This window comes from Podarcis cretensis (assembly GCF_951804945.1).
Source record: "Podarcis cretensis genome assembly, chromosome: 6".
In the NCBI taxonomy this organism is placed as follows: domain Eukaryota; kingdom Metazoa; phylum Chordata; class Lepidosauria; order Squamata; family Lacertidae; genus Podarcis; species Podarcis cretensis.
In genome coordinates, this window is record NC_137175.1 from 52660513 (window position 1) to 52677150 (window position 16638).

Sequence of the window (16638 nt, forward strand, 5' to 3'; positions counted from 1 at the left end):
CGGTCACCAGTGCTGATGTGTGGAGTACTTGCAACATCCTGACCCAGGAAGTTGGTCTTTGTCAGGCTGATGGTGACGCCAAACTAGGTGCAGCCTTTTGCAAAACAGTTGATGAGTCTCTGTAGAGTGGTGTCAAGGCTGTGTCATCTGCAGACACCATCTCTCAGATAAGAACCTTCCACACTTTTGTCTTGAACAGACCCCTGTCAATCCTTGAATGGAAGTATACACCACCTTCAGTTGAGCTGAAGGCATAGGAGAGCAACAGTGAAAAGTATATGCCAAAGAGTGTTGGAGCAAGAACACGGTCCTGTTTCACACGGCTATTTATAGGGAAGGCGCCTGAGGATACTTCATACTGGACGGTGCTGTGCATGTTCTCATGGAAGGACACAATCATCTTGTGGAGCTTAGGTGGGCATCCTATCTTGCTGAGCAGTGTTAAGGGTCCTTTTTGGCTGACAAGGTCAAAGACCATTGTCAGGTCTATGAAGGTGATGTACAGGGGGCATCTCTGCTCTTGGCATTTCTCCTGGCTCAGTGAGAAAATAATGTCAACTGCTGACCTGAACTCTAAAGATGCATTATGACTTGGGATAGGCCCTGTCAGCGAGTAACTGTAATCTGTTGAGAACTATGTGGGCAAGGACTTTCTCTACAGTACTCAGCAGGGAGATACTATGGTAGTTGTTACAATCATGGCAGTCGCCTTTGTTATTATAGAGGGTCAGAATGCCGGGGTCGTGCAAGTCTTGTGGCACGGATCCTTTCCCCCAACTACTCCCATGTGAAGCGTGGGTCAAATTCAAAGTGCTGGTTTTAACGTTCAAAGCTCAAAATGTCTTGCGGCCAGGTTCCCTAAAGATCAACTCCTCTTACACTTACTTACACTGACCCTAGGACCTTTAGGAGTTCTTCTCAGGGTGCCAAATGAGGTATGGTGGGTGGCTGTCAGAGAAATGGCATTTTTATTGGTGACACCCAAATGCTCTCCCCAGAGAGACTCACCTGGGGCCTATGTTATGGTCTTCCTAGTAGCAGATGGCGACGTTTTTATTTTCCTGCTTTAAGATCTTAAGTGGCTTTACCTCAGTTGTGTGAGTGTAAGTTTTATTGTTGCTGGATTTACTTATTTATTTTACAGTGGTGCCTCGCAAGACGAAAAGAATCCGTTCCGCGAGTCTCTTCGTCTAGCGGTTTTTTCGTCTTGCGAAGCAAGCCCATTGACGGCTTAGCGGATTAGCGCTACTAGCGGCTTAGCGGATAAGCGGCTTAGCGGCTTAGAAAAGGGGGGGGGAGGAAAAAAACCCCCGCAGGAACTCGCAAGACATTTTCGTCTTGCGAAGCAAGCCCATAGGAAATTCGTTTTGCGAAGCACCTCCCAAACGGAAAACTCTTTCGTCTAGCGAGTTTTCCGTCTTGCGAGGCATTCGTCTTGCGGGGCACCACTGTAATACCATGGCAGGCTTTATTCCACTTAATTTTTATGGTTTTTAGTTTTTATTGTTAACTTCCCATAGGACATTGTTAATTGGGTGGTATACAAAGGATGCAAATCAATCAGTGGATCAATTTATACAGTCCTGGGTTTAACCACATGCTCATGGTGGTTGGATGAACATAGCAGTTGTGGCTTTATTACTATAGAATCAAGAGTGTGTGACGAACAGCCACCTGGACTGCAATTTGTTTTTCCTTAGCAATTGGTTATTGCTACAGGCAGTGGTAACCCTAGCTCTCTTGTCTCTTTCCTCTCCTTTGCATATTTTTGACTCATGCTTCTTCCATGAAGCTCAAGGATATTGTATCCTCACAATAAACCTGTAGATGTACTTTAAATTGCATATTTGTGATACAGGTTTATGTGAACTGATGTCATATTTCTGGTGTGTAGTCATGAGCAAGATCAGCCCTCATAATCACATAGCTGTCTAGGTTTGCATACAGCCAGACTGAAAGTAAGTACATGACTCCTGGGGAGGGCAGTATGGTTTTTTTTAAAAAAAATAATATTTATTACTTTTAAATCTTACCAAAAAAAAGAAGAAAAGAAGAAGAAAAGAAAAAAGAGGAAAAAAGGGCAAAAGAAATACAATACAATACAATACAATACAATATACAATGCACAACACAACATTAACACATTAAACTAAACATAAAAAATTAAAAAACATACATCATACCATTTCAATGCCCTATCTTTCATTCCCTCGTTTCATCGACCTCCTCTCACCTCCCTTTTTGTATTCCACTTCTATTAATTATTTCAGCAATTCCTTTCCCTCTTTCTCTATTTTCTGTCATATAATTAACTTAACTTATTTTAACCTTATCTTCAATTAATACCATAATACTTATTTATACTTAACTCCTTATAACATTTCTACTAAAGCCATATAATTTCATTCCAACATTTTTCTAACACTCATTAATTTTACAATATTTCTATAAATAAACTTTAAACTTTTTCCAATCTTCTTCCACCGTCTCTTCTCCCTGGTCTCGGATTCTGCCAGTCCTTTCCGTCTATTCCATATGGTCCATCAACCTGGTGATCTTCTGTCCGAGGCTCTTAACTCTTTTCCAAGTCCCTTCTGCAGATCTTCTTCATATTTATACATGCACTTTACTTTGTCTTCTGTTGATCTTGTTCTTAATTTCCTTCCTTTGATGCTGAGGAGTAGATCTCGAGGAGGCTCCAACCTAGCAATATTTTTATTCTTTCTCGACAGGTCAGCCAAATCTCCGTAATTAGCACTAAAGTCCAAAAGATGTTTCAGGACGTGTTTCAAAATCCCCCCCAAAACTGAAAGTCCCCACAACTCCAATCTTCTCCTGGCCCAAGTCCAAATCCCAAAAGTCAGTACATCCCTGCATGAGGGAATCTATCCAACTTTCCTTCTCAAATCCAAGCAGGGTTCCAATCCTCAAAATCTGACTTTCTCTAAATTCAGTCATAGAAGGCAACAACTTATATTCATCAAATTGCCTCTGTAAGACTGGGACTCTCTCCACTTGTATTACTTTAGGTTCAACAACAACTTTCTCCCTTGCCTTCTCAACAATTTGCCATGTCAAAGTAGATTCCTGAAACAATTCCGGAATAGTTTCTGTATAGATGTTCACTTTTTGTCCCAAATCAGTCACTTTTTGTCCCAAATTGTCAATTTTGATAGCCATCACATCCGTCTTCTTATGAAGCTGTTCCAATGAGGCACTTATCTTGCATAATGCAATCACCAAGGCTTCTTCTGTCGACATTCTTACCAATCCAAGGTCAATCCCTGGTTCTCACAGTTTTTTATCTCTGCAGCTGGTAATCCCCTGGGGAGGGCAGTATGGTCAGTGTTCCTGCAGAATTTGAATGGACTGTCTCTTATTATGGTACCAGTCTGCATGGCACAGTTAACAGCAAATAGATAGTATGGCTCTGTGAAGCTGAGCGGTACATCAGCATGTGAACTTCCTGGCACGTTCCTGTTGAATGCTGGAATGTATAGGAAGCATACAGAAAAGGAAGCCCAGTGTGCCATTGTACAACCTTTCAGTCTTACACTTTGAGAAGCAAAGAGTGTACTTCTTTAGCTTGCTCCTCATTCTTCCAATGTGCAGCACAAATACTTGGGTATCAAGCAAAATGCCAGAAATCAAACACACCGCAAGAATGATTCCCAAATAAATGCAACGTCTTTATGGAAGGCTCAGTTTGTAGGCGATTAAGCCATACAACAACAGTATGCTAGGATTGCTAGATTTTGTACCCATCTTTGCAATCAAAATGAGGTCTAGTAATTAGAATTTTGAAGGTACCAGAACAGACATTCTACAGTAAATTTGCCTACCATTGAAAGACAAAAGGCTGGGTTCAATTATAAAGGTGGCTAATGGGAGCCAGTGCAAGGAGTTCTGCTAGTGCAATGGAACTTTCTCTCCTCTCTTCTCCTCCCTCTGCATGCGCTGCAACCTAAATTGACTAAATGTGTGTTGGGAGAACTCCCAGAACAGCACAGGGAGAGGAGAGAGGAAATTGTTTCATTGGGCAAACTGAAATGCTTGTGCTGATGGAATGATTGGAAAAGTGTGATGATGAATTTCTCCCATAATGTTTGTGCTAAAATTGGATTGTAATTTAAATTGGATGGTAATTTGATTAATTGTAGGAATGCCATTAAAATGCATAATTATCAAAACAGATTTCAGAATATCCTTTTTACCACAACACACTGACTGAACCTAGCAGAAGGGCCCCAGTTCCAAAACTAATCTATGCCTACTGAATTATTTTGAGATATCTAGTGGGCATCCAGGAAAAAAATGCAGATTATAAAACCGGTTTATTTCTGGATTGGGAATTGGGGAAGTTTCCTACTCCCTAATTACAAGCCACACCATTTGTACAATTCTTAAATGTCTTGTTCTATGTCTTATTTTCCTCTTGGCAATAATGGAGCAGCTGTATGCTGTTCACGTTTACAAGTCTAGATCAGATGTAACACTTGCTGAATTTAAGGGTTGCAATTGGGAGTATACCTCACTGATTTTCAGGCCACCATGTGGGAGAGCATTCCATACTCCTATTGAGGTGACTTTTCAAAGCAGAGAGGACTATTGCGGATGTGGCCCTTTCGTGCTGTCCAAACCACTGTGAGTTATGGCTTCTCCAGCCTCTAATTATGCAGTCAGCCCCCAGTCGCCTGTTCCTAACGAGGCTGACAGGCTAATCTCTCAAGAGCCCTTAATGTGTTATCATCTCTCTCTGGGTGACCTCATATTTCTAACTGCTTTGGTGGGGGGAGGAAGGAAAAGTGTCGTCTGCTCTCCCCCCTCAACATAAGCCCACATCCTCAGGCTCATCTGTTCAGGCAAGGGAGATCAGCCCATCCATCACCTACCCCGTTGGGCTATTAGATGATTAAAGGCATTTTTTATAATATTTGGGCGAGTTTTCAAAGCTTCTTGCAAAGTGTCTGATTAACACCCGTTTTAACCCCTCACTGGTCAGATTGCAAACCCCAGGAGCAGGGGAGATGCACATGGGCAAGACTGTTAAGAGATGCCTGCCTTCAGCAGCATTTATTTTGTCCGCTCATGCCCAGATCACTGACAAGGTGTGATTCATGGTCCCTGGACACCTGCAGGAAACAGTTCTTCCTTGCCAACTGGGACCTGGTGGTTTATGAGGTTTTAACGGTTCCAGGGGACAGGAAATGGGACCCTGGTTTGTTATGCAACAGGCTGTGCAGGCGCTGATTATGTCTCCTCTTGGTAGCAGATCCATTAGTTGCCCTTAGGAGCAGAGGGTCAGGATGGATTGCAGTTCTGTGACCCAGCAGGGAAAGCAGCTTGAGATGTGAACACCACACAGTCTTTGGCATTTTTTACCTTATCCACATGCCTACCCTTGTGCCCATTTCCTAGGTTCACCCACACCTCAGGTCACACATTCCTTCCAGATCTGTTCCTTTGGGCAGTTATCTGTTGCAGCTAAAGGCATGGAGACTGGGAAAGTGAGCCATGGGACAGAATTGTGCATGGTAGTGGTCTCTTTGTCTACCAGAGCCCCCTTTGGATTTGGAACTTTCAGCCAACTCTGCTCAGGTTTTTCTCTACATTGATTAAAGTTAAGGCACACAGGGTTGTGTACATATGTGATGCAGTTGCACAGTATGTATAGTCATGATTAAGGCCCTTTGCATGGAGGAAGTGTAGTCATTAAAGGGCACTGAGTAACAAACACAAAACAGTTCTGGAGTTAAAAGTTGATCATGTCTCAATTGTAAAAAGTGCCAATATTTTAAGAGAGAGGGTAGCTGACTTTTAAGAGAGAGGCTAGTTACTTGGGGAAAGGGTGGTTTTTCTGCTTCATGCTGTCTGTACAATAAAATGCTATGCCTACTCAAAGAGCAGACAACTTTCTTTAACAGGTTTTTGAAGTGCAAAGTATATATGAGTTGAACATTCTTTCTACAGTTTATCTAGCCTTCAAGGCAAATATTCTGATGGATGATACCTTATGGGAAGCTGTTAGTTGTTGGGGGCTTTTGAGAAATGGTCTATTCACAAATGTTCCTTTTGTGCTTTGTTTGTAAGACCCCAGCACTTGAAGCAGAAGCTTCAGATGCTTAATCCCATGACGCTTGCTGAGTTTGGAAAATCTCTGCTGTTAAATGTCACTTGCTCAGTTGTAGGAGTCAATTGATTGATTGTCATCCTTTGTGATGCTCATTGTCATATTTCATAATCTCAATTTCTTGTCAATTGATTGCCAGATAGAAGCGACAGCCAAGGAGGGCCGCCAGCGTCTGCAGGGGCCAGCCAGCGCATGGCGTTAACTTTCCCTCTCTGTAAGTGTTCCCTTCTTTTATTACTGTTGTGGGGTGGTTCAGAAAATGAATAGAGGAATAGTTTGGGTAGATGATAATAGTCCTGGGGATAACTGTGCTGTTAGCATTATCAAACATGTCACATTTTTCAGGCAAGAAAAGAGAACATTTATTTTTAATAAAGGTGTTTTCTGGTGCTTGGCTGAGAATAGCACCTAGGAGTCCTGGCTTCCCAGCCCTCACTGCTCTAACTTCTAACTTCTAAAAAGAGCTGGGAATAAACTGAGCATTGTCTTGTCAGGGACAGTTAATTGTAATTTGTGTAGGCATGTTTTAAGGAAAATGTTATTATACGAAACAGAGATATTAGTCTAAATGTTGGTAGGGCTGAAAATTATGGGTGGAAACTACTTGCAAACTGTGTTCAGGGTGGTAGGTGGGATATATTATTGTTATGGGAGGTTCAACGCCATGTAGGCAAGCCCAATCAAAGCTCTGCCCTCTCCTCCTCTCACGCAGCTGGGAAGACTTCTGCCAAGATTACTTTCAGTTTCAAATAATCTCATTTTAATGCTACACGTGAAGCAGGAATTTTGGTATTCAAACCACAGTTATCAGGACTGGCCCAAGGCATTTTGCTTCCTGAGGCAAAGGACAAGATGGTGCCTCCTCCTCTTCCACATACAGAAACCAGCTGGACTGGCAGCTGATCTTACTTCAACTGTATAGCATCCTCCACTGTGCCTGAGGCAGCAGGCCAGGTTAGGGAGACAGTTTAATTTATACAGTTCTCTCCTCTAACAGAGGGGGAATGTCTGGTTTAAAGTTGTTTTGTTTAACAATGAACCAGTGTTCATTTAAAATCAGGATTCCTGGTTTGCACATTATGCTAACATGAGATTATTTGAAACAGAAATTTATGCCAGTAGAAATCCTCATCCCAGCCATGAGGTGGTAGGGGAAGAAGGGAGTGCACAACCTGAATGCTTTGCTTGGGCTTACTATGGTTCATCCATGCCACAGTTCCTAAACCATTGTTTACTGTTACCTGCAAACCAGCCATTGCTTGGGTGGGTCAGACAAATAATTTATCCTGGATTAGACAGTTTATTTTTATCTATTTAATTCATAAAATTTATATCCTGCTGAATAGCAGAAAAAATATCCAAGTGATTTACAAAAAAGATAAAACAATAAAATAATCACTTTGAAAATTGCAACCATAATTTAAAACATACAGAAAATAAAAGAGACTGAAACCAAATAAAATTCTTACAAACTTTCTAAACATCTAAACAATGACTGTCAACAGATGCTACTGAAGATATGCAACTGCTTTGCAGTTATGTTAACTCATGACTGTGTGTATTATGCTTAAAAAAGGTAAAGGTACCCCTGCCCGTACGGGCCAGTCTTGACAGACTCTGGGGTTGTGCGCCCATCTCACTTAAGAGGCCAGGGGCCAGCGCTGTCCGGAGACACTTCCGGGTCACGTGGCCAGCGTGACATCGCTGCTCTGGCAAGCCAGAGCCGCACACGGAAACGCCGTTTACCTTCCCGCTGGTAAGCGGTCCCTATTTATCTACTTGCACCCGGAGGTGCTTTCGAACTGCTAGGTTGGCAGGCGCTGGGACCGAGCAGCGGGAGCGCACCCCGCCGCAGGGATTCGAACCGCCGACCTTTCGATCGGCAAGCCCTAAGCGCTGAGGCTTTAACCCACAGCGCCACCTGCGTCCCTAAAAAAAAACCTGTGTAGTGGCTACAATGTGCTTATACAATGTTAATTCATGACTGTTTGTATTAGGCTTCTATTGGGCATTAGACCATACATAATTTGAATTCTACCATAGAACCTACAACAGAGAAAGCTGCTTATACTGAGTCAGACCATTGGTCCATCTAGCTCAGTATTGTCCACAGTTATGACTGGCAGCTGCTCCCCAGTTTTTCAGAATGGAACTTTTCCCTCGCCCTACTTAGAAAAACTGGAGATTAAAACTGGGACCATTTGTATGAAAAACAAATGCATTGCCGCTGATTTGTGGCCCTTCTCTTCAATTGCTCACCAAGAACCTCAGCTTTTAATTTATTAATTTTTATAGACTTCTGAGTTTCAGGAAAAACTTTGGAAGTGTATTGGAAATGTCTGATGAGAGCTTAGAATGCAATGGATGTTTTAAACAGGGCTTATAAGAACAGAGCTGCCCTTCTGCTCCTTGTTCCCCTGTCTTCTTCAGATTAATGTTACTCTTCTTTCTTTGCCCTGTGCCACAACCTTTCCATTGCTTACAACTTCTGAATGCAACAAAGCTCCATGTTACACAACAATATTTACTTAATTCAGATTAATTGAGCAATCTGAATGCCTAATTTGCCATGCCAGGGGGGATTGGGCTGGATCCCCTGAGGATTGCTGTCACGTAATGGCAATGGGTTTATTCCAGGCCTTTTTGCTGTGCCAGACATGAAGGTGGTGCAGTGAAGAGGCATTTCACCACCAGCAGCTTTTGACCTGGCGAGTGCAAACGGCAGGGCTGTGTTTGTGCTGCTGCTGCTGCTGCTGCTGCTGCTGCTGCTGCTGCTGCTGCTGCTGGCCAGGGCTTAAGACTGTAGTCTAAGTCCTACATCCTGTGTAACCTATTTGTAAAACACAATTTCTACATGAACATGTGAAATGTGATTGATCCATTGATTAAGTTTATAAGCCCACCCTTCACTAAGCATTGTCAGCCTTGTTTGAAGTAGGGAGGGGGGCTTCGCTTCACTTGCCCCCTGTATTTGCATTTTACAATGAAAGCCATTGAAACCAGAATCTATTTGATGGTCTTCTCCCATAATTTAGGACATCTTTGGAAATTCCACCCCCATATTGTTCAGGGTGAAAATAGAGTGTATGCACTAGACTAATAGGTAAACTGGTTTGGAGAGTGGCTGCTGAGATGGCTCCACCTGGTTCCTATGGCAGTGTTTTGTGTATCTTCCACCTCCCCCCCCCCCCCACTCCAAACAACCTTTACTGGAAAGCATATGGAAAGGAGAGCAGCCGACCTTTGGCACATTTATTGACACTCCCAGAGTTCATACTGCAACTCTACAATCTTTCCCTGAGATTATTAAAAATTAATTGATCACTTTTATATCCCCCCACGGTGCCCGACACTGTCGCTGCGAGAGGGGCCAAGGGGAGGAGGGCGTGTGCAGGCGTAGCAAACACACTGATAAATGTTAATTACTCTTTTATGGCCCTTGTCAAATTCCAAAGCAAGTCATAAATTCATTAAACTCTAACGGATTAAGCACATGCAGCTTATTTAGCCGCCATAAACAAGATCATTTGTATGTTGGTTTTTCCTTTTTTATTGCTTCAGCAGCAAAAAGGAGAAAAAATTGACTCAGGAGCTCCTGATAGGTTTGAAAAGTTGGGCAGTTAATATCCTGCTGCTATTGTCTCTTATTATTTTGTATACATATAGCTATGTACATTTGATATTTGGCATGATATATTATTACTGTCTTATTTCCGGATAACAAGAGATAATATAGTAATATACCTTTTAGAGAACCAAATTGCATTGGTGAAAATTCATTCTGGCTTTCAAGTTCTTCAGCAACAAATAGATCCAACTCTTTTGCCAGTTGACATTGATCCCAGTACAAAGCATGACCGCCACCTATTTTGTACAAGTACAAGTTTATTAAATTTGTGAGGTCCATGCCTTTACACAAAATGCCATAAAATGCCATAAAACATTATTAAAAAATAAACAATAAAATTATAAAAATAAGCTAACCTATTTTGTATCTCCCCTGTCATTACACAATGTATAGTATCAATATAATATTATGGTAGTTCTGGTAAAACATGCAGCCTTCTTTTATGAAATGGTTTCTGCTTGAATTGACCGCTTTGGAAGTATGCTCAGGAACACCACATTTTCTTAGGATTCAAAACAACAGTATTTTGACTCTACAGAAATAAGATGATTTCCTAAGCTGGAGCATGCATTACTCTACTACAGGCATAAATGTGGCCCCCAGAATGTCATGAGAACCTGTTGGATAGAACACCAGTCTCACTTAATTTCATTGACCTCAGAAGAAGAGATTTTCCTAATAAGAGAAATGAAAAGCTGAGGCAAAGGCACTTCATTGAATTTGTCCTTAAGACTGAAAGCTCAGGACTCATGGTTCAGTGTTATAGCCTGCACAGCTTGGTTCTGGTCTCCTGGTCAACTAGTTGACTGGGTCTTCCTTGGAGGAGAAATGGAGCACTGCAACAAAATAAATTCAGTATACTTAAGCTCCAGCTACTGGAACAATTGTCTCTGCAAATTCCCTGGAGTGTGGATTTTTAAGTACTGACAGGAGATACTGAAATGACAAAGGATGGAACTTAGAGGTTCCAAAAGACAAGGGCTTGCTACTGAAAACAGCAGCTGTTTGTTCAGGTCTCCCCTCCTCCTTAACATCTGGTACAGCTTATCCTGTGTCCTCCTGATATCATTATGCTGCATTTTCCTGTCCCAGTTCTACACGCTTCTGCCACTGGTATAACATTGGGACATGAGCAAAGTTGCATTACACGTTATGGAAACAGAGTCGACACAGGGCTGCAGAAGCAGACTTTTGTTCTTCCATAATGTGTTGTTCTGCTCTGAAATGCGACCGTTCAAGTCACAGGGAGACTTCGATCAAGCCTCAGTTGATCCTCTTTGACACAAAAGTCAGTGGTGAGTCTAATTAGCACGCCACATTATAGAAATGTATGTGAAAAGTTCTAACATTCATGCCCAAAATCACCATGTCAGCTCTGCTTTTTCTAGGCTGGCAAAGAGCTCTTATTTTGCATGCCTCAAAGTCTCAACCCCCCAAAACAGTATGGTTGCCTGGAGTTGCAAACACCTTTGAATCTGTGCATGGCTGCCCCATGTGGTGAGCTATCAGAACTGCAGCTTTTAACATCTACATGGCAAAGTATTCTTAGGATTTAGACTGGCCCTATCCACCAAGGCTGGCCATTGTGTCCTAAGAAGGGCTCTCAAAGTCTTCCTGCTGGGCTTAGGCATTACTTGAGTAGCAAGCTCTTTCTGGCTCTCTTTCTTTTAGGTGTTCCTCAGCTCTTACTCCTTGGTTCAGCTCTTGGCCCTCAGTTAACCTATAACAGATCAGCTTTGACAGATCAATCAATTTATTTTTTTACTGCAACAACATTATAGAACACATACAGGAATCTATTTTGCAAAACTGCAGATGTCAGTCAAAATGCTGTCTTAGATAGACAGGACCACAACAACCTATCATTACAACAAGTGAGATCTGGGGTGGTATAGTGGCTAAAAGACTGGGGTTGCCATCCTAACACACTTAACTGGGAGCAGATGCCAATGAATTCAATATGACTTACTTTTGAGCAGATACGGTTAGGGCTGTGTTGTGTGTGATTAATCAGAAAATTTTCAGTTCAAATCTTACTTTCCCCATGAACTGACTTGATTGCATTAGGCAAGTGATTCCCCCCTGCTCCCCATTTTCTGCAGCCATCCATCTCTAATATAGGAATGATGATAGCATTGAGCATTACAAGGTTGTTGTCTACAGCAGGATAATGTATGCCAATCAAGTGCTTTGAACATCATAAAATGTCCAAAGGACATAAACACCCCTTGCTTTCTGCTTAATTAAAATAAGTAAAACCCCAAAACTTCCATTGGGACAAATTTGACACCACTGTTTTCTCCTCTGTTAAAAAAGGGCCACTAATAAGCATCCAGATATGGCATTGGTCTTGGTCCTACCCATTGGTGCATTGGAATATCTGTGGGGCTCCCCTTGCCTCGAGACATAAAAATCTGCCCCCGTGTTTGATGGATTTATGAGCACAGGGGTGGGCAGTCAGGGGTTAATGGAAGAACTGTGCCCTGTGCTCAGCGGTAGCTAACAGCCACTAGCTAATAACTTTATGGCTTCAAAGCAAGGCATTTATCATGCTGAAGTTTGTTTATGCACTAGTTATACAGCACATTATGGCAGATCTAAGTTGGACTGATAAATTCTAGATGACAAGCAAAGCTACTGAATGGGGCTTGCCGAGTCCAAAAGACCAGTAGCTTTTTCCTGAACTCTGCTTCCAAGATAAGAATGTTTTCCCTCTCTATTGTTTAGTGTGCACAAAAGTGCATAAATTTGATGTAAAAGAAGACATGGATAATGTCCAAGACTTTTGCAAAACTCCCACCTTGTGAACAAGAGCTAGCAGTGTGTATGGATAGATGTGTGCATAACACACTCATTTCTGCAATACAGAAGTGGAAGTATGTGGCCAGAATAAGTACAAATCAGGCACAATTGTTTTCTCCCCCAAATGTCTTTTTTTATGTCATTTAATCTATGTGGATGAGGGGTTGGGACCAGCCATCAGGAATGTTTGCAAAGAGCAAGTGTTGAACTCTAAGCCCTTATCACAAAGCATTCCCTAAAGAACCCTTTGGAATTTTGAGCTGGCACTGGCACTTTTTGTATATTTTCAGTTTTCCTATCAGCATGCTGACTATAAGTTAAAATCAAACCTGAAATTCCTGTTCCATAAGTGTTAATTCCAAGTATGATTTTGCTTTGCTAGGAACAATTCTTGCAGAATGGAATATCTGTGGAATGCTGAAGGAAAAATGTTGGCATATTCTATTTTGGTGGAGACATTCTACATACTGCATTTTGACAAACCTAGGATTGCAACCCAGTGTACACTTTATGTACACTGTACATATATGCTGTATACCAGGAGTAGCCAACATGGTACCATCCATACATTGTTGTATTCCAGTTCTTGCCAACCCCAGCTAGCATGGCCAGCGATCAGGGATGATGGGGTATAGTCCAGTCTCTGGAGGATGTTGGAACTCTGAGGTGCAACTCAGCTTGCTGAGAGGGGTTTGCATGGTGTTAAAACAGAAACAGAAGGGAATCTCCAAATTCCCACACTGTCTCACTGCTCTTTGCCTGTGTTGACTTTATATTTGATCTTAGACTGATATTCCTAGGTTGCAGCTTTCACTTCTGGTCTCCCCTTCACTTCTCTTTTGGATCCTTTTGGGAGAGGTCATCCTTGCTTTGTCTGCCATGCACAAAGAGAATATTGTGTAGGCTATCTCTTTTCATGTCTTAGTCTCATTGGCACATTGCATTATATGGTATGTGCTTAATAAATTTCCCTGTGATATATTTACAGAAACAAACATAGGCATAGATATACTTGTCAGTGGCTTGTGTGGTTTATCATATAAAAGTGGAGTATAAAGAAATAAAGTTAATAAACTGGAATAAACACACTGGCCTGACAAGACAAGGAATGGAGATCTTGCAAGGTGGATGGAGACATGAATTCTTGGTCCCCAACAATGGAAGAGGTAAGGCACAGTAGTAGAATGCTCAACACAGGCTCTGCTTCTGTGTGGTGACTGGTACTTCAAGCAAGATCCACACTTCCACTGCGTGTGTATCCAGATTCCCAACACTTTATGGGGTTCCCACAGTGACCCATTTGTAGATTGGTTGGGTTGTGTAGTCTTCATCTATATCTATGGCAGTGTACTGACAGATGTATCCTGAACTGAAATGTTTTGTGTTAATATTTGTATACATTTGCATGTTCACCCCTGAATTGCCTGATAGTTCCTGCATGTGTGTTCCTTGGATACATAAATTTGTTCGTTCATGTGACTGGAGAGGTTTCTCTCCATAGTTGTGTATATGTGTAATGATGTGTATGGTGGGCATCTGAATTATATTGTTCTGTGAATTGTGATATGCTTACCTCCTGCTTCATGGCTGTGCACATATGTTTGTGCATGAACACATAGTCTGCTCTGACAGCGTGGTTACATTGTGTTCGTGGGTTGGTGTGCAAGTCTTTGTATGTGAGTGCCAGCCCTTGTGGGCTGTAAATCCTGCTGCCCAGCTGAGGAGGTTGAGCGGTTTATTGCTCAAGGCCAGGCCCATGAATCAGGCAGAGGTGTCGGAAGACGCATTAACTCGTAGCCTTTGCTCAGTTGCTGTGTGGTTCCAGGAGGGGCCCTGGAGGCAGCGATTAAAGGCGGCACCTTCCCCTTTCAGTTTTATGGTAAGAGGAAAGCAGTAAATTAGAGGCCCAGAGGCTTTAGGGCAGGCCTCGCCCTGACATTGCTACCTGCTGCTGCCCTGACAGCAAGCAAGTTAGGCCCAGTCCAGCCCTGGGACAGAGAGTTTTCCAGTGGACTGAGGAGCGAGATCTGTAGTGTGAGAGAGCTGATTTGTAACAACTCTCCTTGGATAACTTTGAGTTTGGGCCTGTATACAGGTACCTTTTCCAGCACAACAAACATTTATTCTTCTTTACAGGCAAATACACATAACACACAGGCAGTGCCACAAACTCTGTGTATGGTATATAAGGTCCCAAAGTGTATAAGTTTCATAACATGGGAATCAGCCAGTTGGGTTGGAAGTAGAAAAGCTGTACCTGTGAATGTTGACAAAAATTGTGACATGTCTTTGATGTTCACTTTGGGGACCAAGGACAGGGTGAGCTTGAGCAAAAGAATAACTTGAGAGCAAGTAGGTCCTATGCAGTTGCTTATACAGTGATGTCCACTTAACCACTTCAGTATCTTTAGTTCTTCCTTGTTGTTGTTGTTGTTTAGTCGTTTAGTCGTGTCCGACTCTTCGTGACCCCATGGACCAGAGAACGCCAGGCACTCCTGTCCTCCACTGCCCCCCGCAGCTTGGTCAGACTCATGCTGGTAACCTCGAAAACACTATCCAACCATCTCGTCCTCTGTCGCCCCCTTCTCCTTGTGCCCTCCATCTTTCCCAGCATCAGGGTCTTCTCCAGGGAGTCTTCTCTTCTCATGAGGTGGCCAAAGTACTGGAGCCTCAGCTTCACAATCTGTCCTTCCAGTGAGCACTCAGGGCTGATTTCCTTCAGAATGGAGAGGTTTGATCTTCTTGCAGTCCATGGGACTCTCAAGAGTCTCCTCCAGCACCATAATTCAAAAGCATCAATTCTTCGGCGATCAGCCTTCTTTATGGTCCAGCTCTCACTTCCATACATCACTACTGGGAAAACCATAGCTTTAACTATACGGACCTTTGTTGGCAAGGTGATGTCTCTACTTCTCAAGATGCTGTCTAGGCCTGTCATTGCCCTTCTCCCAAGAAGCAGGCGTCTTTTAATTTCGTGGCTGCTGTCACCATCTGCAGTGATCATGGAGCCCAAGAAAGTAAAATCTCTCACTGCCTCCATTTCTTCCCCTTCTATTTGCCAGGAGGTGATGGGACCAGTAGCCATGATCTTCGTTTTTTTGATGTTGAGCTTCAGACCATATTTTGCACTCTCCTCTTTCACCCTCAATAAAAGGTTCTTTAATTCCTCCTCACTTTCTGCCATCAAGGTTGTGTCATCTGCATATCTGAGGTTGTTGATATTTCTTCCGGCAATCTTAATTCCGGCTAGGGATTCATCCAGCCCAGCCTTTCGCATGATGAATTCTGCATATAAGTTAAATAAGCAGGGAGACAAAATGCAGCCTTGTCGTACTCCTTTCCCAATTTTGAACCAGTCAGTTGTTCCATATCCAGTTCTAACTGTAGCTTCTTGTCCCACATAGAGATTTCTCAGGAGACAGATGAGGTGATCAGGCACTCCCATTTCTTTAAGAACTTGCCATAGTTTGCCATGGTCGACACAGTCAAAGGCTTTTGCATAGTCAATGAAGCAGAAGTAAATGTCTTTCTGGAACTCTCTAGCTTTCTCCATAATCCAGCGCATGTTTGCAATTTGGTCTCTGGTTCCTTTGCCTCTTCTAAATCCAGCTTGCACTTCTGGGAGTTCTCGGTCCACATACTGCTTGAGCCTTCCTTGTAGAATTTTAAGCATAACCTTGCTAGCGTGAGAAATTAGTTCTTCCTACAAAGGACTTATTCTCATGTTGCTATTGTTGTTAATATTGTACACATATTTTATCCTCGCCTGAATGTTTTCTCAAGTTATGGAAACCTGACAAGGGGTGCTTGGTCCTCGCCTCTTAGGATAGTTTGCATTTCCTGGTTTGCCCATTTCTGCATTCATTTAATGTTGAGAAGCATCGTAGGGAATATGGGAGACACAGGCATATTGTAAGACTGAGAAAAATAACAGAAATTTACAGCCACACATTTAAGAGGTGACACCAAACTGTGTGCTTGCCTGCAGGACTGCTCATGATAGTGTTATGCAACACAGTAGAAAGAAATCCATAGGTGATTAGTGAGTTGTGTGAGGGCATTGTTTGCTGATTGGACA

At 42.5% G+C, this 16638-nt stretch overlaps 1 protein-coding gene across 9 annotated transcripts in view; it reads left to right on the forward strand.

Annotated features, from left to right (window-relative positions):
- Positions 1 to 16638, forward strand: part of RNF220 (ring finger protein 220) — a 345317-nt gene that overhangs the window by 128492 nt on the left and 200187 nt on the right. For 6 of the 9 annotated variants that reach the window (XR_013839873.1, XM_079980326.1, XM_079980329.1 and 3 more), the window contains one exon: positions 6270 to 6344. The exons of the other annotated variants lie outside the window; for them this stretch is intronic. Coding sequence is in view for 5 of the 6 variants with exons in the window: in XM_079980326.1 (XP_079836452.1) it covers positions 6270 to 6344 (75 nt within the window). In the remaining variant the exon portion in view is untranslated. The remainder of the gene's footprint in view (positions 1 to 6269; positions 6345 to 16638) is intronic. 9 annotated transcript variants of the gene reach the window in all.